Source organism: Carassius gibelio, chromosome A14, assembly GCF_023724105.1.
Source record: "Carassius gibelio isolate Cgi1373 ecotype wild population from Czech Republic chromosome A14, carGib1.2-hapl.c, whole genome shotgun sequence".
NCBI classification, from domain to species: domain Eukaryota; kingdom Metazoa; phylum Chordata; class Actinopteri; order Cypriniformes; family Cyprinidae; genus Carassius; species Carassius gibelio.
In genome coordinates, this window is record NC_068384.1 from 858240 (window position 1) to 879270 (window position 21031).

The 21031-nt window shown below is 36.4% G+C and overlaps 1 protein-coding gene and 1 pseudogene across 1 annotated transcript; one reads left to right on the top strand and one right to left on the bottom strand.

The window, feature by feature from the left end:
* Window positions 1–1046: 1046 nt before the first annotated feature.
* LOC128027073 (alcohol dehydrogenase 1-like) lies at window positions 1047–16524 on the bottom strand (annotated as a pseudogene).
* A 2157-nt stretch (window positions 16525–18681) lies between these two features.
* Window positions 18682–20512, top strand: LOC128027074 (transmembrane protein 144-like). The gene is given in 5 exon segments (XM_052614388.1): window positions 18682–18693; window positions 18897–19182; window positions 19405–19501; window positions 19604–19667; window positions 19896–20512. Coding segments are annotated over 5 exon segments (681 nt in total). The 3' UTR covers window positions 20118–20512.
* Window positions 20513–21031: the final 519 nt, after the last annotated feature.

A 21031-nucleotide genomic window follows, 5' to 3' on the forward strand; every position in this document is an offset into this window, starting at 1 on the left:
AGAGAGAACATTTGTCAAATTTAATATCCCCTCCCGACCTACAGTAATTCCTTTGTTCCATTCTTCACTTGCCTCAGTGAGCGTGAAAATAATATTAAGACAGAAAGAATAGAATCCGAGAACCAAAACTCTTGAAGTTTCATTTTCAAATCCTAAATATTTGTGGGAAAATTCTCTGCAAGTTAGCTTAACTTTACTTTCTCGTTTACTCTCCACTTTTAAGATCTAAAACTTATTTGCCCTCCCTGCCTCATTAAAGACATCTTGACCCCCTGTTGGCACGGATCTTGTGGGGATTAGGACGTCCCTCAGGATCAGCTGGGTCCTGCTCCGTCCCAAATGAGGTAAAACAAATATTAATCAGCAATAGCTCTGTCACAAACAAAGAGCACAGAGCCATAAGAGATGGAAGGAGTTAGGAATCAGATGTTGTGGGAACGGGGGAGTAAAGACACCCCTGTTAATGTGTATGTGCATGAACAGTAGTTTACTATGGGAAAGGAATGTTTGCTTTTCTCCCCTGCCATCCTTAGGTTGGCAGAGGTCTGTGCCTGCACCATGTGTGCCAGTGTCAGCCAGCACTGCCTGCCCTCGCCTCCACCTGCTCATTCGGGCAAAGCTACCATGGCGCCATCTGGTGCCCGGTGCAGCCACACAAGCCATGCCATGTTTAATCAGCACATATGAGCAAACAGAACGACCAGGCTGAGCCAGGTGGCAGAGCCGGCTGCCCGTTTGACTGGGGGCCTGGGCGGCCAAACCCGGCAGGGGCATCAAAGCCAGCCCGAGATTTACGGAGTAACCAGCCCCTAATCCACCCCCTTATTGGCTCCATTCATATTGAAATGTGTGATCAGAGGAAAGAGGGAGAGCCTGGTCTGGCCAGAGAATGGGCCGGCACAGCTGCAGGGATAAAGTTCCACCATGAGAGCAATACTTTATTAGACAGCTAAGGCCTCACTGATTGGATTAGAGTTTGGGGGTCATGTGTGGCAGTCTGTGTGTTTGTATATATGCAGGGCGGGGGGGGGGGGGGGGGGGGGGGTTCAAGGAAATGTAATTTTCCACATCTCCTTTCTTCGAGTGCGTGTGGTAACTTGACTTGAGGAGGTGGGTGGGTCGCGTATGCGAAAGGTTTGCTTCTGGCTGGTGCAGAAAAGAGTTAAAGAGGCAGAGAATGGGCAGAACAAAATGAGAGCAAAAGCTCAGGTCTGGTTTCTGTGCAAAAAGACTGAGCATGATCCCGTCTGGTATTAAGTAGTTGTAATGCAGGAGAGTTTTTTTTTTTTTTTTTCAGACAACTGAAACAAGAATTAGTTGGTGACTTAAAGGTTTTCTCTGATTCCTTTGCTAGGAAGGAAGACTCGTTTAGGAGTGAATGAATGTGGCTTACCAGGATCACTGATCATCCTCTGAGCTATTTTGTTTAGGATAGAGTATGTGTGAGAGAGAAACTGAATATGAATGAGTGAATGTGGCTACATTTCATTGGAATTTCAAAATTGGCTTTTGAAAATATGTACAATATTAACATTTTTGCAACAACAACAAAAAAAGGAAAAGAATTTAAGATGCTTCAGTGCGTTTGAAAATAGTTTGCTTTGCTACCCTGAGATCTCATTCTAATCTCAGAGTCCTTCCACTCAGAACTTCATAAATAATATATAAATTGATATTTCATTGATATTATATTTCTCATAAATGTTAATATTTGCAAATTTGGATTATGCAAAATTGTGCATGTATTGTTAAATGTGTGAAATAACTAAATTAACATGACAAATAAATTAGTATAAACATTAAAAACATTTGTAAAATATGTATATAAAATATATATATATATATACTGTATTGTTAAATAAATAAAAAAATGGTTAATTAAAAATGTCTCATTCTAAAATGTGACAGACTTAATATTATATTATGATTATTTATTTGGGGTTTTAAATTTATGAATGAAATGTAACAGCCTGAGACGTTTCCTGTTAATACTAGACATGTGGTTATGTAACTGTTATTCGAACCTTTAGTTTTTCTGGAAAGCAGCCTGTTGAGATTCCAACCTGCCAGAAGCACAGCTCCCAGCTAGCCCTAAACAGGTATGAGCACCAAAACAAAGCTGTGCTTTTTTTAAAATGCAAGTGAAAATATTGTTCAGATTCCACCTAAACCGATATAACTGCTCCACCGTCTTAGATCCATTGTGAGGCAGAGTTGAAAAGGTTTGTGGCCAGAATGCATTAGTGGGTCCGAGGGTCCGGGCTAATCCATTTTGAGAGTGTTTAAAGTCTCTAGCCTGCAGACCTCGGTGGAATCCTTGTTCAAATTCAGCTGGCCCTGCCAACCAGCTAGCTAGCCACCAACTGAAGCCACACTTGACATCTTATTTAAAGCTTATTGAGGGAAAGGACTTTGTGCCAAGCAATTTCACAGTTATTTGCAAAAGATAAACCTTGGATCTGGAATCCGAGCATTGTAATCTGGCAGAGGGGAACTGTTACCAGAGCTAAAGCCCTGGGTTTTTCTTCAATGAGGTGATGTTCTAAGTGCACATCTAAAGGGCCATCACGTTAACAAACTGACAACACAGGAGTCCCAAGTCACATTGCATTGTTGGATATGATCAGTATGCATCAATTCGTATTGCATGTCAGTTATAATATGCATCAACATTCTATGTGTTCAAACATCTGTGGTATGTGTCCTTACTCACCCAGCATCAAAGGAAGATTTGTTAACCTTTTCGTCAGACTAAAGCATGGGGGAGTTCATGAGTGTGTGACAGAAAGGTCATGTTCCTCCATCGTCACAATCTGACTTCTTCATGCTCTTTAAAATGACCTCTCATTCTTAACCTAAAATGGACAAGAAAGATACAAGACACCTCCCTTCTTTGATTCATACATCTCTTCCTAATTAAATGGTTCACCACATAAACCTGAGACTTGTCTCTTTACAGCATTTTTCATGCTGAAGTCAATCTGCCAGCCTTCCATCATCGACTGAGAGTAGCACAGGATAAAGGACATTTTAATTCTTTTGTTGGTTAAACAGGACATAGTCTGTCAACAGTCTAATGTTGTCTGCATTGTTTCATAAATTGTGACTGGTGAGACATTGAATTTAAGAAACAGCAGCATTTTGATTAAATTGTCAGTCTGACATGCTTTAAATCACAGTTTTAATAATCCAGAGATTTTATTAGAAACCAGTCAGTAAATTCAGTGTGATTATTTACAGCTGCAGTCCTTTGAAAATATATTTTACTCATAGTGTGCATATTGATTCCAGCAACAAAGGACTTTTCTGGCCTGAAAGGGAATCTTTGGTCCTTTACTTCCTCTACAGGTGAAAAAAAGGAAACACAAAATCTAAAACAGAAAAAGAATGAATAGAAACCTTCGATTTCCAGCTTTTAGGGCTTGTGTGTATTACCCAGGGATTCGTCTGTATGCACAAATAACCCTGATGGAGTCATCTGGTGAAGGCATGGTGCTGTTTTTTGGTTCAGAATGATGAGAGATTTATTGTGGTTTCACTGAACCCATGGCTCAGTGTCATAAAAGTTTATAATATTTTTTCCAGGATAAAGATTTTTAAGCATATCTTTACTTCTAGCATAAAGATATAATTCACAGAGCCTGTAACTCACTGTGCTGTGGCAGAATTTCAAAGCATTAATACTGGACTGTTCAAACATGATAAATGACCTCTTTGACACTCCTCCACCGAACGCTGAACTCGGGTTATACATGCAGACGGGGAGAACAGGCAGTTGTGATACTACTGTAAAAGTCAACCAGTCTGATTTCTCACACATTTGAGTTTGACATTTACTTTCCCCATTGTTTGTGTGCTACACTCCATCTGTGTAGTTTGGCTGACATTATTATCCTGTCAAAGGTTGGAACTGAATCGGGTTAAAATAATGACCCACCATATTTCAGTTTTTACACACACGGACACATATGCCCATAAGAATATATATTAGCTCTGGAAAATTGATTGAAAATTGAATGAAAATTGAATGAATCCTTCACAGTGCTCAAATGCACTCGCTTCTTGTATATGTCCACCACTATAGTGTAACATATATTTTGAAGTGCTCTAATTCTCTAATTGTTTGTCTTTCATTTCTCTTCCTTTCAATCCCACAGGGAGCATTTCATCATTATTCCATGGGAATGGTCTTTCTAAAGGCTGCTTGTTTGATTTTCTGCACATAAGCTCCCCCTTGTGGTGTAAAGAAACAGAAAACACATATCATATACAGTACTAGACGATAGGAAATGTTTCATTTAGGATGGTTTTTAAGATCTTTAAATTCTAGATCATATGTACGTCATATATCACTTAATTATATTTCACCTGTAGTTTCCGATGAGGAATATACACAAAAAACTTTACTGCATTCAAGTGTAATTTTTTTTTTACAATGTGCACGAAGATGCTATAAGACATCTACGTAACATTTGAACTTAGATTTATGCATTATGTTTATGCAGATTGTGATATGTGATATGAGGCTGTTATGTATTTATATAATAATAATAATTAATACAATTCTGACCAAAAAACTGTGACTAATTATATTGTATTTTGTGAAGATTTGGTAATTCAAAAGAAACCTTGTATAGTTTTTCCGAACAATAAGCCTTGGATCACTAAACATGTCAAAAACTCGATAAATCAAAGGAATATTTATTTTAAACAAGGTGATAGTATTCAGTACAAAGAGGCTAACAAACTAGTTAGAAATGAGGTGAAATTAGCAAAATTACGGTATAAGGAAAAGATAGAAACTATGTTTACAAATGGGAAGTCTCATGTAGCCTGGGATGGAATAAAGTCTATAATCTAAATCTGATTATGAATTAGCTGATGATTTTAACTCTTTTTACACACGTTTTGATAATCATGATTTTTCAAAAGATTTATCTGATTATTGTGGGAATTCAGTGACTCAGAATACTACTGTTAAATTTAAAATTAATAAGGCTGATGTACGTAGTTGTTTTGGTCAGGTTAAGGTTGGGAAAAGTCCAGGCCCTGATCATATTGGTGGTAGGCTGTTGAGGAATTGTGCAGAGCAGCTTTCAGGGATTTATTCATTTATTTTTAATGAATCATTAAAACTTTCTAAAGTCCCTCGTCTATGGAAAGATGCCATTGTGGTGCCAATTGCGAAAAAAAAAATAATTCTCCTTCTCTTAAATATTATAGACCTGTTGCATTAACCTCTTTGATTATGAAATCTTTTGAAAAAATAATAAGGAAGGAGATTTTAGCCTCAACAGAGTCAACACTTGACCCTATGCAGTTTGCATATAGATCTGGTAGAGGAGTTGATGACGCCACTTGTACCCTACTGAATATGATTTTAAGACATTTCGAAGGAAAAAAGAATCATGTACGGCTGCTATTCATTGACTTTTATCTTGGCAAAGAAATTGAGAGATAATTTTCATTTAGATTTAAACATTGTGCGTTGGTTGGTGGATTTTTTAACCAATAGATCCCAAAGAGTACGTGTCAATGGAGTGTTGTCGAATGTATTATTGTCTTCCACAGGTACCCCACAGGGTTGCGTTTTGTCCCCTCTCTTGTTTTCTTTATATACTGAAGATTGTTGTAGTATTTTTAATGGGAGACACATGGTTAAATTTGCGGATGACTCTGTGATTGTGTCTCTTCTTTCTGAGTTTGAATCAGATTCTGGTCCAGTGACAGATCATTTTATCCAATGGTGTGATGCTTCATTTTTAAATATTAATGCTTCGAAAACAAAAGAGCTGTTCATTGATTTCCGTAAGAAGAGCTCTGTACCTGTGTTGTCTTCTGTCATAAAGGGACACCAGGTAGAAGTGGTTACCCAGTACAAATATTTAGGGACTGTACTTGATGATAAATTACAATTTGAGGCAAACACTGATATTATTAGAGGTATTTTCAAAGGAAACTTCGATCTTTCAACATGGATGTTTCTTTCATGAAAATGTTTTATACTTGTTTTATTGAAGCAGTTTTAAGCTTTTCTATTGTTTGTTGGTATGGTAATCTTAATGTTAAGAATAGGAGGAAGTTGTCAAGCATAGTTATAATGTGCAGTAAGATAGTGGGGATCGAATTAAGGACTATCACACAAATTTATGAGCATAGGACGACTAGGAAGGGCCAGTTAATCCTTTCCGATGTCACTCATCCATTGTGTGTTGATCTTCAACTACTTCCTTCAGGACGGAGATTTAAACTCCCCTTGTGTAAATCAAATAGATATAGAAATTCATATATCCCTGATGCAATTAGGTTTTTAAATTATTTATTGCAATTTGTGTGTCTGTGTTGTTATATGTCGTTATATGTATGTGTATACTGCTGTCTACACAAAGAATTGCCCTTGAGGACAATAAAGTTTAATCAAATCAAAATACAATAAAAACAGCTTGTGTGTGTATATATATATATATATATATATATATATATATATATATATATATATATATATATATATATATATATATATATATATATATATATATGCACAGCAGCACATCACACACACACACACACACATGTGTGTGTTTGTGTGTGTGTGTGTGATGTGCTGCTCAAGAAACATTTATTATTATTTTTATTATTATCAAAGTTGAAGATAGTTGTTATTATTTTTGTGAGCATGACTTTTTTCTTTTATTTTCTTTTTAAAAATCTTTGATTAATAGAAAGCTCAAAAGAACAGCATTTATTTGTAATATAAATTTGATCATTTTAATGTCATTACTGAATAATAATATTAATTTCTAATATATATATATATATATATATATATATATCAGGCTTTTTTTCTCCTCTCATTCTTATTCAAAGGATTATAATCCTAGGCCACTTCAGTAATCAGTTGCAATATGTTTAAACATCTCTGTTAGAGTTTTATTTTTTTATATTATTTTTTTTTACCAGTGACTCAGATAATTAACGCCCAGTGCAACAGCAATTAAGCAGACCTCTCTGTGGGTGGCTTTAAGGCTGTGAGCCAAGGCTGTGATGCTTGAGGAGCTTTCATTATGTAAGCCTTGACATGCTCACCGCTGGCTGCCCACACACAGTCAACTTAATGCTACGTTCCAACGAGGCTGTTCAGTGTTGCCACAGTAACGGATGTACAGTTTCCAACCAACACAGAGGAACACTTTGGCACAGGTCTCAGCCTCTGCCGACTCAACAGGCCTCAAGGTAAACATTCACAGCAATCATAACCACACATCAGCTTGTGAAAACCACCTTCCCAGACATGCAACTCTGACCTCATCCAAGATCTTATTGATTGACATAAGGCCTCTTGCATGTTTTTGAGGCCGGGTCTCGCCAGGTGAGCTCTGAGCCTGTTGGGGCAGATGTGCGGGAACTGCTGGGTGGGAGATACCCTGAAGGCCAACGAGGCTGGATTAAAACACAAATCCTCCTGAGCTCCACACAGGATGGGTGAGGCACTCAATCACACATCTCCAACAAGGGAAAGGCACCTCAAAGCACTCTATTCATTGATTGATCATGATACTATGAATTTTACATTTCATGGTAATATTTGGTCACACTAAGCAGCTATTCGTTAAAAAAGTAGCTTGTTACTAGAGAATCAACTCTGTTTTGAAAATACCTGAATCTAGTTTATGTTGATAATGCTTCTTATCAGTTTGAACAAAGAGGCTAAAAGACGTACGTAGGGGTCTCCAAATCAAGGGAAATTCATGTTTTTAGTGTCATGGATGCTGGTTTTGAGCTTTTCCTAATGGCACATACATAAGCTCGGCTTGAGCTCTAGAGTACCCAATAAAGCTCCTATCACAGAGAGGATATGGGGCGTGTTTATCCTTTCTGACACAAACCTAAGCATCTCACAAATTAAACCACCCTCGCACAAACAATACAGCCCATGGTTTTCATAGCCTCATCAGTGTTCTGTTGTGATGAGGCCTCTTAGCATTGGATTGGTGTTGACTTATCGTTTCTCAGATCTTACTCACAAAACTGCATCTGGCTTTGCATAGAGCCTAGATTTTCTTTATTTTAGGTCTGATTCATTATAATTTTTTTATTAGAAAAAATATATAAATAAAAATACATATATAATACATATATATTTTTTTGTGTTTTGTAAAATTCATACAGTTTTGGAACAAAATGAGTGTTTGTGAATGATGACAGAATCGTCATTTTCAGGTGAACTATCCCTTTAAACACTCTTTTAAATGCTAAAACGATCCACACCCCAGCTGAACTGGCCATTTATTTTTATGATTTTCTTTGCAAATTTCATGGCAAAGTTCTCATGCGAGAAGAAGGTATTTGTACTAGAAAAAAAAAAAACCTGAAGGATCTGTCCCCTAGCACTTTGGTATTGAGGAGGAATTACATATTCACAAGGGGGGATCTAATGCAATTATGAGTGTTTACTTACACCATGTGTGGCCACCTTCTGCTCTGTGCTACTGGCTGCCCAGGCCAGCCAGGAGGAGATGAAAAGACACAGAACGGAAAGCCAATGTGGCTCTGTTTGTTTTCAGAATTTAGCCCATCTCATGAGAGGCGCTATCTGAGACCCCTGCTAATTAAAGTTACCCATGAAAGAAAGAGAAAGAGATGTGTTTGGATATAAACCCAACTCAAGAGCACAACGAAAGTCAAAAGCGATGTGGATAAATATACATAATGTATGATGTGACAGCAGGTAGCCTTCATTAGTTGAGTATGAATATTTGTTTAAAAGATTAGCTATGGTTTCTTTATTAGCAGCCATCCGAGGAGGTCTCCCTTTAGTGTCTCATTAATGATGCTGTGCATACTAGGGCCACCTCAGTTACCTTAACCTCAAATATTATCAATTAAACATGAGGTTGTTTTTCCTTCTTTTATGTCATACTTTCATAGTTATTAGTCCCCTCGTGAGATAAGCTCTGTGTGCACTGATAATCAGCCGAGGGGACTTACAGGCCCACTCTCTGAACTTAAACATGCCTCGCACCCTGCTTGTTTGACGTTTTTATATTTTGAATTTGTGTTTGGGGACCATGGTGACATTTCACGGTTGTGTGTTTTGTGGCAGAGTTGCTCTTAGGGATTTTAAAGTGTAAGCAAGCACGTGCAGGAAAGGTTTCCAACCACCTGAGGGGGGAAACCTTCGATATTTGCTAAATAGATTGAGCCTCCGAACGAACTTCCAGTATGAGTTTCAAACACACATTCCTCCCCCATAAGCAAATGTTCATATTCAATTAATGCTCTTCTTAGGGTTTAGCCAAAGTAACACTGTGCACCTTCATTCAAACATGAGTTGACCTTCCATTAAAAACCATTATCTTATGTCACATCTGCTGCTGTTAACTACAATAAAATGGTGGAAGGGTGGTAGATCTTCATGCAGTGGATGTGTAGATCAAAAGATAAAATGACAAATCTATTGGAAATCTCAAAGCAGCATATGGTGTAAGATTTAAGCCAGTGTGCAATTGAACCTAAGGCCAGGCTTAGCTGAAAGTAACAGACAGCGTATATTCTAAATGTCTCTTGTGTCGTCTCTATCTCTGTTGTGTGGGAGGTAGACAGAGAGTGGTGTTGCAACAAACATAGTTATCTAAGTATTTACATTTTGTTTTAGTCAAAACGTACAGAATCACTGGGTGCTGAGGCCCGTCCTCCCAGTTAGAAGACTTACAGTGTTTCTTAACACTGCAATTGCGTAGTTGCTCCTCAGACACATGCTAACCATCCATTTTGGTGGTGTGTGTGGGTGTTTTTTTGTGTCACTTCACTGCTATTACGCAACATGACGTCAAATTCTGTACATGAGTATTAGCAAACCGTCATAACAAACAAACCTTAAAATTGTCTCAATTTTTTTTTTTTTTTTTTCAGTGTTGGGGAGTAACTTGATAAAACTGGAGAGTTTCATAATAGTATTTTCAGAAGGCTGACAACGGTTTTCAAAAAAGTTTCACTTCTCATGCTATATTCTGAATGGTTGTTCAGACAATGAATGTAAATAAGGTGGTTCAAAAAAAAAAACGTTTACTTTTTGCACTGCATTTTAAGTCTCCTTAGCTATTAGGAAATAATTCTGTTCATTACTATGTTTTTGAATAGCAAACTTTGTTCATGATATATTAAATGATAAACTTGAAATGTTTGAATTTATTTGCACTACTTTTCAAAAAAAAAAAATATATATATATAGATTTTAAATATGATGTCAAAGTTGAATTTTCAGCAGCCATTACTCCAGTTTTCAGTGTAAGATGATCCTTCAGAAATCATTTTAATAAGCTTAAATGAACAAATTTACGCTTATTGTAATGTGTTACCATCATAGTGTCTAAACAGTTTCCCAAACACTGCTTTTGTCATATACACTATAATCCTTCTGGAATTAAATGATCATTTTACTTAATGAAGTAGATATGTACACAGTCATTTCACTAGGCAATAATTATAATTTACTTCCTTTAAAATTCCCAACAGGCTTTGCTAATCCAGTGTCAACCAGCTTCAAACGAGGAGATCCAATGCAGTGCAGGTGTGTAACTTCAGTATTGCTGACCTCTCCTAACCCTTCCAGGCACATCTGATAAGGGGTTTCCCTTGCTAAAGCAGCCAGGACTATGTCACTGGATCTGGGTTTGCTGTGTTGAGCTTTAGGCTGGGGATGTCTGAGGCATTGGCTGGCATTAACACTAATGGCCCGGATTTACTGCTAAAACAGGGCCTCTACCAGGGTGGTCTTTCCCCGACTTAGGGATGCATTCTTCCATGGCAGTTTGGGCTTTGTGTTCATTCTGAGCTAGGCCACTGATTTTTTCTCTGAGCTGTCTCTCTCTCTCTCTCTCTCTCTCTCTCTCTCTCTCTGTGTGTGTGCTGTCTCTATCTCTGTCTCAGGTACTTGTTTTAACCTTATCATTGCCACGGAAGCTTGAGTGTACTATCAATTAAGACAATCCAGAGGTTGTGTTTGTTCATGTTCTCTGCCAAACCCTTTGAGCTTTGAGTAGGAGGTGTAAAAGAAGCACACCTCTCAAAGTAATGCCAAAGAATACTGAATTTAATGCCCAACTTCAAATGAACATTAGTCATTAGACAAGTAGACAGTCATATAATGAATCCTGACTCATTATTCATATAGACAATGACATTTTATTTGTTCAATTTCCACATGAGAGGAATACCAACTGGCAAAGTCTGTATTGACAAATCTTGCTTTACCTGTGCATATAAATCACTGCAATTGCTAAGTAAACTGACATAAATACATTACATTTCAAAGACATTACAATTGCATTTTTCTATATTCAGATCAAATGAATCATGCGATTTGTCTCTTAGTTGGCATAATGTAGTTCACAGTAACACTCTTTTTTAGATTATGGCCCAGATCCTACAAGGTCTGACCAGTTTGTCATATATTTTTTCAGCACCTAGGCCATCTGGGTAGAAATTACAGTTTGGTTAAAATGAAAGAGTCTGCTGTACACTACTGACAATTTTGTAGAGGAAGGTTCTTCATCCTCGAGGCTACTAGTTGAAATTATAGAGATAATGTATCGGCTAAAGCATGCGAACTTAAAAAAAGAAAAATTGGATCTTATGACCACTGGAAGATTTGGTTTGTGACCAAAATTATTTGGCACCAGGAATTTCTGCACCGCCACCAAGCAGTGTCACACATTCAGACATACATACTGGTGCACCCACACACACATTTGAACACCCTCACACAAATTAAATATAATAATTTAGGGAGAAATCTTTTGATCCCCATCTAAATATTGAGGAAGGCAACTCAGCCCCTTTGACATTTTTTCTCTTCCAGGCTATATTTGCGCAGCAATATTTACCTATGCTGGCATTTCTGTTGTTTGTCTATTTTCCTTATGAGGCTGTCATGTCTGTAGGAATGATGCACGGCACTGACTACACATTTGGCAGGGTAAATGTCTGATATTTGCCTGGACCAAGCTCATGTGAGTGGAATATGTCTCATATCTGTCATGGTAAGCACACAAGACAAATCGTTATTCTTCATTAGAATCTGATATTTCAATGCTTTATTTGACTCTTGTCAATCACGTTGATGAAAAACACATAGGACAGCCTAAACAAAGGTCACATCCTTATGATAGACTTTTATTTAAATTGGCATGGGATCATTTTTAGATAGTTAAATTGTAAGAGTTTAATTTATATAAAATATAAACAAAATATAATTTATTTGCTTTGACAAACTAGGCTATATAATCGCGCCACATGATTAAAACAGATACAAAATGTATTTAGGTTAAATACATTTTTCTAAGTACTTCATATTTTGTTTGTAAAAATCTTATTGTAAATGTATTCTTCATGTAAATGGCATAAAAAATGCATTACTAATATTTTAGATACACTTTGTAGACTACAATGTGTAACAATGGCATGCACTGAATAACAGCCCTAGGTCATACAATTTAACCGTTCAACTTTTAGAGATGTTTTAAAGCAATTTGTGTCTACTGGGTAATTTATTTAACTAATTCGAAAGAGTTTGTCATTGTAGAATCAGACATCACTTCAATTGCTTTATTGCTGAAATATCAAGATGTCAGGATAAATGTAACTTTGCAGAATTTCATAACGCTACCCACGACTTATAAAATAAATGTATGTTTGTTACTTTTAGTGCCTCTACTGCCAACTACCTGTAAACGAAAGTCTGAATTGCCCACATAACTAATTATAAACCACTGTGTATTTTATTTTATTTTGAGAAAACCTTAAGTGTAATGAATGAGAAAAAGAGCAAGATCTTTCTAAAATCATATATTACCTATAGTGGTAAATTTGTCCACTACAAAATTCCCTGTATCTACAAATGAGCTCAGTGAACATGCATGCACCTGTTGCTACTTGTCTTTTATCTTTTGATGTCTCCATTCTTCAGCAGTCTTTCTCAGTTTCAATGAAAAGAACAACAAAATCTCACAGTTTTGAATCTCTGATTGATTGCACAATATGGCAGGGGCAGAGTAAATGTGAGGGAGACTTTGCTTTATTTTCCATTTCATGTAAAGATGGAAAAGGGGGAGGGGGCTCTGCCAAGAGTATTCATTTGATCTGAATGGAACTACAATAAAGCAAGTTCCTGGACAGCCATCCCAGTTCATCATGGAGAGGCATTCCCCAGCCAGCCTTTCGTCTCTGGCTCTGACAGGCCACAACTGCTATTCTTATCCTCAAGAGCATACTATATTAAATCAATATATAATATTACCAAGGTCAAAATAAAACCCACAATCAGCTGCATGTAGCCCCATGTGGCACTGGCATGCACCCATCCATCTCCCTATGACATTTTTTTTTCTAAAGACTTCTCATGACCCACTAGAATACAATGAAGGCTCAGATAATAATATTCTTGTAGATGGAAACTAGTGGATAGTGGTTTCACAGGACAGTGATAGTGTTTTGACCGTGTTGGTGGTTTGCTCTGTCTCAATGCAGCACACAAAGGAAATGAAGAAGGTTTTGTAGTACAAGCTGGCCATCTAATGGTTAAAGATAGATGACACAACCAAATCAGATGAAGCTTTATTGTATGAAACAGATATATTTTGCCCCAATAAATATTCCTTTAGAATATAAGCATTTTTAGGAAGCATAACGTTGTACAGTACATATGAAACTATACTGAATACGAAACTGCTGTGGCGTAACAAGATGTGTGTGTGTGTGTGTGTGCATACGTGTGCGTGCTCTGTATTCCACCAAAATCGCACTTTTTTTATAAAATTGAACTGATGACTGATGACAATGTGTATAAACATTACTGTTACATATATTCACATTTTTATATCGCTTCTAATAATTATTAGACACCATAACAAAGGATTTCTTCTCTTGACTAATGTGTGTGGTTTATGACCATACCAGAATACTGAAATACTGAAAAAATGTCAGGCATACAGTGATATCAATGCTTTGTTGTGTTCTTGGCAGAATGCAAGATTATTAGTAGATTAATAGAACTGACCATTTTTCATTGATCATAAGATCGAAGGCCTGGTTAACCTGATCTAGAGTCAGTCTGTGTGCCACAAATTCATCTGGTACTGCAGCTGCATAATATACATTAGAATATCATAAGATATATATATATATATATATATATATATATATATATATATATATATATATATATATATATATATATATATATATATATATGTGTGTGTATTTCAGGTATGCCTTACAACTAAAATAGGACCCTTACAGAGATTTTCCTATCAGAATATCCTCAGCGACCAGAGTAAATTCTCCCATCTGGTTCCAGCCCAATATCACACAGACTCCCCCTGCAGGAATACATGCTTTCACAGCAGCCCTCTGATTGAAAGATTTCTTTGATTGGTCATTATATCAGTTCATTCATTTACATATAAATGTTGATTAGTAATGTTTATCTGTTACTATGTGGTAACTTGACTGGCTTTCCCAATTTGAAATAGACTTCTCTGACCCTAAAGTATTGCTAGATACAAGATTCAAGACATTTGCTTTTCCACACTAAATTACCATTACTTCCAAATTCCCCACACACTCAACAGAGAAGTCAATGCCACCATTAGGCTGCTCCCTCAGCACCTCCTGAATAGGTTTACTGTAGTCTTAAAGCTGCAGTAGGTAACTTTTGTAAAAATATATTTTTTACATATTTGTTAAACCTGTCATTATGTCCTGACAGTAGAATATGAGACAGATAATCTGTGAAAAAAAATCAAGCTCCTCTGGCTCCTCCCAGTGGTCCTATTGCCATTTGCAGAAATTAATCCGCTCCCGGTAAGAAACAACCAATCAGAGCTGCAGTCCGTAACTTTGTTTGTGTTCAAAATGTAGAAAAATGTAGTAGTGCATCATGAATCCATTTTCCAAACCGTGTTTTTAGCTTGTCCAGAATCACTAGGGTGCACCTATAATAAGTGTTTATATTCTGACTATTTTAGATTACTTCGGGGGTACCGCAGCGGAGTAACCCAGTACCTTTGTTATTCTTCATAGACATAAACAGAGAGAAGTAGTTCCGGCTACGATGTTCTTCCGCAAGACGCAAGCAGTTCTGTTTATTAACCGCTAGAGCGTCAAAAGTTACCCAAACCGCAGCTTTAAGGGTTCACAAACTCAGTTGCTCCAAAAATATTGGAAATCTAAGACTTGTCTGGGTTGATGTCAACTGAGATGATCCTGGAAGCACTGGCAGCCTTGCATCAGTCAGTCCAAGAGCTCCCAAACCAAACACCACACATGTCAAGCCAGATTCTACCTTTGGAAGACGATGGCAAAAATATATAACACATTCAACATGCTGGTGTGATGTTATTTTTATTTTACTTATTTCTTTATATTCCAGTGCAAATCAGACATCACACACACTTTGCCGGTATTCACTGCTGCCCCATATCCTGCGACACGCCACAGCCCACCAGACAGACTCTGTCCAGTTGAGCATCTGGGTAAATTTTGGTGACATTATCCTCATCTGGGTGAATCTTGGTGACATTATCCAGTGTATTCAGAGAAGGTGCTAATACTAGTAAACTATTACTTGATCCTTTGAAAGCACAATAAAAAAGTAATACAAATATTAATCTGTAATTTTAAAAGTGATTTTAAATAATGGAGTAGAAATATTTGAAAGAAATATGTGGTTATTCTCAGGCCTTACTCTCAGGCTTATTTTTAAGTTGTATTTTAATTTCAAGTCTACATTTATGTCTAGCCTAACATGATAAATCTAGTGTCATGGATTTATTCAAGTTTATTCATGTCAAGAATCTTTCACTGCCTACTAATTTATTCTAGTACTTAAGTGTGCTTCTAATTTCAATTTGCTTTAGTTCAACTTATAAAAATAACATTTTAGATTAAAGACTCAATGATTAAGCAGTGTGGTTGGTTCTTCTCTTCTGCTTTGCATATTCATAATTTTGGATGTTGGCCAAACATCATGTGATTGGCTAACCATCCTCCTTCTATGCAAGGGTGGTGGAATCGAAATAAGTTGGAACGTGATCTCCATCTAGTGGAGCTGTTTGGAAACAACGTTCACCTTAAAGAAAAAAAATAATAATTTTTATACTCATTTATACCCTCAGTTACAAACCGGGATGACTTTCTCCTCTGAAACACAAAAAGAGAGTTTGGCAGCTCACCAACTCACCATCCACTCTTTATATATATATATGAAAATAATAATAATAATTACAACAAAAACTAATGACTGGTGACTGATTGGTTAGTAATGCGGGACAGTGAGGCCAATTAATGACAACTGGTTTACATCAAACCACTTTTACAATAACAAATTGCTTATAACCTGAGTGAAGGGGAAGAAGAAGGACTTGATGCTTTGTGTTGTAATATGCTGTAGCAAATGATCATCTGAATGTAGATTAAAGGCAAAGTTAAATGTTTTGATTAATCTACTGTATTGTTAGCTGACATTATGATACTGTTACACCTCTGGGTGTGTGGGCTTTGCAATTGCTGTACTTGGAAAGTCAACAGTTGCTCCACTGCAAACAGTTTTTTTTTTTTTTTTTTTTTTTTTTTTTTAAGCATAAATGCAACAAGTATGTGGTCAACCTTCAGTTTTGTTTTATACCTAGAGCCCTTGTCCTCTAAAGAAGCCAATAGTACATACACCCCTTATGGCTTTGTAGCCTGTGTGATTTCAAGTGCTGTTGTATGGAAGTTATTTCGTTCTTCTTAAAACAATTGATACCGGCTAACATTTGAACAGCTATGTCTCAAAATCTTATGTCTTTACAGGAATGTGTTTTTCAGTGGATTTACTGTTCAGCTGGTTTGTCACTGGTAAAGCATGTGAGTAAATAAACGTGTTTAATATATACAGATGTTGTTTATAACAGATTTGGCTCTCAGGAAATATAACAGCTGTCCCAGTTGAGAAGTTTATTGGCCTTGGACTTGGAATTTTGTTTTGGGAATCCTGTGGATTGCTAATTGGATGGGCAAGCTTAATGTAACCCTGGCTGATTTTTGACAGATAGGGCTTAAAGTAGGGATGAATTGAATTTTCTGATGGAAAACTTTGGAACATGGATTTCCGTGCTGGCCCAGGCTAGTTGCTGACATGAACATCTGGAAAATATTAAGCACGTTTGCTTGATGCAGCTTAAGCCATTGCTAAATATGTAATGCACTGTAAAGCAGTTTGTCAGATAACAGATCATTTTGACTTGAGTTTAGTTTTTAAAATGATTTGTGCCTTGGCTCATCTTTAATATTAAGTAACAACTTCTGTGATCTGAATGTTTATTTGAAATGTATTTTTCTTGGATGTATTGTGCTGCATTGGTTTAATGCACTTTATTACAATCTTTCTTTATAACACTTTAGATTGAAGTTTCATTTGTCATCATTAGTTAACTTCTTTTGCATACTGAGTTTTTTACACTGTTAAAGAGTTGGATTCCCATGCTAAACATGGACAAAGTTTCAAAAATTAAGTTGTACGTTTGAAGGAGTATTTTTTGTTATTGTACCTGGACATTTGCATTTTTGTTAGCTTACATTAACAAAGATTCATATTATGTATTGCTCTTTGGTGGTTTATGATATTGGGACCTTATTGTAAAGTGTTAAACATTGTTTTTTTTATTCAAGGCAGAGGTGAATTATCCTCTTAATTCATTCTTTTCAAGGTTTGGCTGGTTTGGTCTGCATCCAGACGAAGTATCCAAGCCGATATTCAATTATTGAGGAGCTGGCCTTTGTCTGCTAAGGTATTGAGAGAGCAGATAATGCGATATGGTCATGGATTAGTTGTGTCCATAGTATTTGGAGGTAGACCATTAAGAGAATGTTTCTTTGGTTAATGAAGGCTGAAATTTTACAAAGTAATGTGTTCATTCAATTAAGAAGGTGATAGAGTCCTCAAAAGGAGGGCTGAAACCCACACCAGTGGAAAGGAAATGCTGCAGGCACACTGCTTTAGACAGTATTTCCATCCTGAAAATATTTCTAGTTCACTTAGGAGTTACACCTCAAAGAGATCCTTTTGAGATCAAAGAGCTGCCATCTTACTCGGCTAAAAGTTTCTCTGAAATTGAAAATGCAATATACTGCATGAGGCAGGATAAATCTCCTCCTAAGACCTAAAGTCACATTGTATTGAATCCACAGTTCCATCTGATTTTATGGGATATGGTAATAAAAACATCCCTTAGCTTTTATTTATTTTAAGAGCGAACCCTTCGGATCAGAATCTATGTAACACAATCATGTCTTTGTTTCAGTGCCATCATATTCTTCTTTGTGAAAAGTGATTTTTCAGAAACGTATACATCCATGTCTTTTTTTGATTGCTGAAAGGGTAAGATTGTTAAGGCTTTTCCACAATAAATGGTTTTTGGAAATTATGCAGAATATTGTTTTGTGTATTTTGTCTTTACTGAGATTTTTTTGTGCACATGCATTTACACGTCTGTCTTTAGAGGCTGAATAAATAAAGGACAAAACCCTAGTGAATGGGTGGATACAATTTCCTCAAAAAGCAAAAGAATGCTTTTATTTTTATTTATTTTTTTGCAGTTATACTTCTGGTTCATCAACACTGCACTGGAAAATCCAAATTTGATGGCTTCTGTGGTAATATACATATTCTTGCACTTGTTTGTGATACAACCCCCCTCTGCCCCCATGCATGTTTAAGTTATTTTTATATTACATTTTAGAATTGACATCTATGGTCTTCAGCTTTAGATTATATTATTGTGAAATCTCTGGACAATAAAGATCAAATCTATGGAATATTTATTTTTACAGCGGCAGTATCTTGGTCATATTTTAAGGTGGCCTTTATATTTTTTTCTTTAGTGCCCATTTTATATATTAAAGTCCATGCCACAACCAATTCTAGAATGTTCACTGGATCCAGTCAGAATGATATGTGTGTACGCATAATTAAAAAGTTTCAATACTAATGACATGCAGTTGTGTTTTTGCCGTTCATTACAGTAATTGATTACTGCTTTGCCAATTACAGTGGTATTTTCCTCATGAGCACAGTGTATTTTCTTACTTACTGTGCAGTCATGAAGAACAGGCCTTGGATTTATCCAAAATCCATCTTACTTGGTAATTAATTTTGCTTTCCATTGCATCATCTTTATCTTATCTTTAAATGAAAGTGAAATGTTGCTTTGTAATTTCACCACAGTTGTTACTATGTTGAGTTACATGTATAAAGTGTACATTTAACCACTGACCACTATGAATGTGCAATACAAAACATTCCCCCAGACATTCTATTACCTTTCTGCTAAATAGTGTGTTCCTCATGTAAGATCTTCCGTGCAGGTTTTTTGAGTGGCCTGATGTGGGGATTAGCCACATATGCCCGGCTTATGGCAAATTACTACCTAAGTGCAGTGATCACATTCCCTATAATTAATGCTGTAAGTATCATAAAAGTATCTTAAGTAAGTATCTTTCTACATTGCTTTCATCTTGCATGGCAAATTGTATGTAATGATAGTGTGTTCTATTTTGCTTTCAGGGGTTTTGGTTTAGTAACTCCTCTGTGGGTAAGTGTGGTATTAAAAGAGGTCAAAGTAGGTAACATAAAGCTATTTGTATTCATTCAGTGTTACGGAGGGCATTTTGACATGACCTACTCTAGCTTGACACCTTTTCCAATTGAACAGTATTTATGTGTTGAGAGAACATTTTGTATAATGTATTGGAACTATTGGGATTGTTTTGCTACTGATTAATTGCTTGTAATAAAAAAGAAATAAATTAGAATCAACTGCTGTCCTAACAAACTATTTTTTTTTCCCCCCAGGCACTTGCTTCTGTTTGCTTTGGCATCTTGTGTTTTCCTGGCAGGCTCCCTGTTAACTGCATATACAAAGATCCGATTCTGTACATTATGTTACCACAAGGAGGCAATGGTGGATCAAGTTTTAAAACAATGTTCCTGCCAAACTTTGCAGTCACTGAACAGTCTTATCACTTCCGTAATGCATTTGCAGCTGCTCAGTAGCATGTTTCTTGCTCTAGCATTTTAACTGCTATCAAAATTAATTCAAGGTGTTGTGTAAGCTCACGTGTATTTGAATTCAACTGTTATCCCTTTCTGACTAGGCAATACATAGAGTTTTATGTTTGTGTATTTGTTGTATTTATTTAACTGAGTCTGAGGCTTTTCATGAGGGTCCCCATCTTTTCTGAGAAGTGATTTGTCATGACAGACTGACAAAGACTGGACAAGCAGTTAAAAGTGTATATAGTCAAGAGTACAGTCTAAAGCTCTACAGGTTTAAATAATACATTCCCGATGTACTTAAATGACTACATAGTTTGTAATGCTTTTGTGCATGTGTCTTGTTCTCTTTACTGGAGCCTATCATTATTACATCTTATTGCTTCACATATTCACACCAATAAATTAAAGTACAGAACATGTCAAAGCAGCATTGTTTACAGGCAGAACTGTGCACAGGCAACTTCTTCCTGGTGGAATATGCTATTGTAATTCATTTAAGGTCTTCCTGACAGACCCGAGTGTTCCTGTTTTTGTAATTTATCAGCAACTGTTGTAAAAAAGAAATAGTAAAATAACCAGCCTGAGATAGTCTGAATTAAAAGGGTCTCCCAGCGGGGCCAAGCTAGTGCTCAGATGGTTTAGACAAATGCTCCCAGTGAGACCAGCTGAAAAGTGTCAAAAACCCTTCTGAAACTTGCTTTCCAGCAAGAGTGGAACTTGAAAAGCTCTCACCTCACATATATATATATATATATATATATATATATATATATATATATATATATATATATATATATATATATATATATATATATATATATATATTGCCACCACTTATTTATTTATTTTTTCAGGGCAAGCTAAGAAATAAACAAAAATACATATTAAGTGGAAAATGTGATTATTATCGCGTTTAAGTCTCTCGCGCTTGCACTG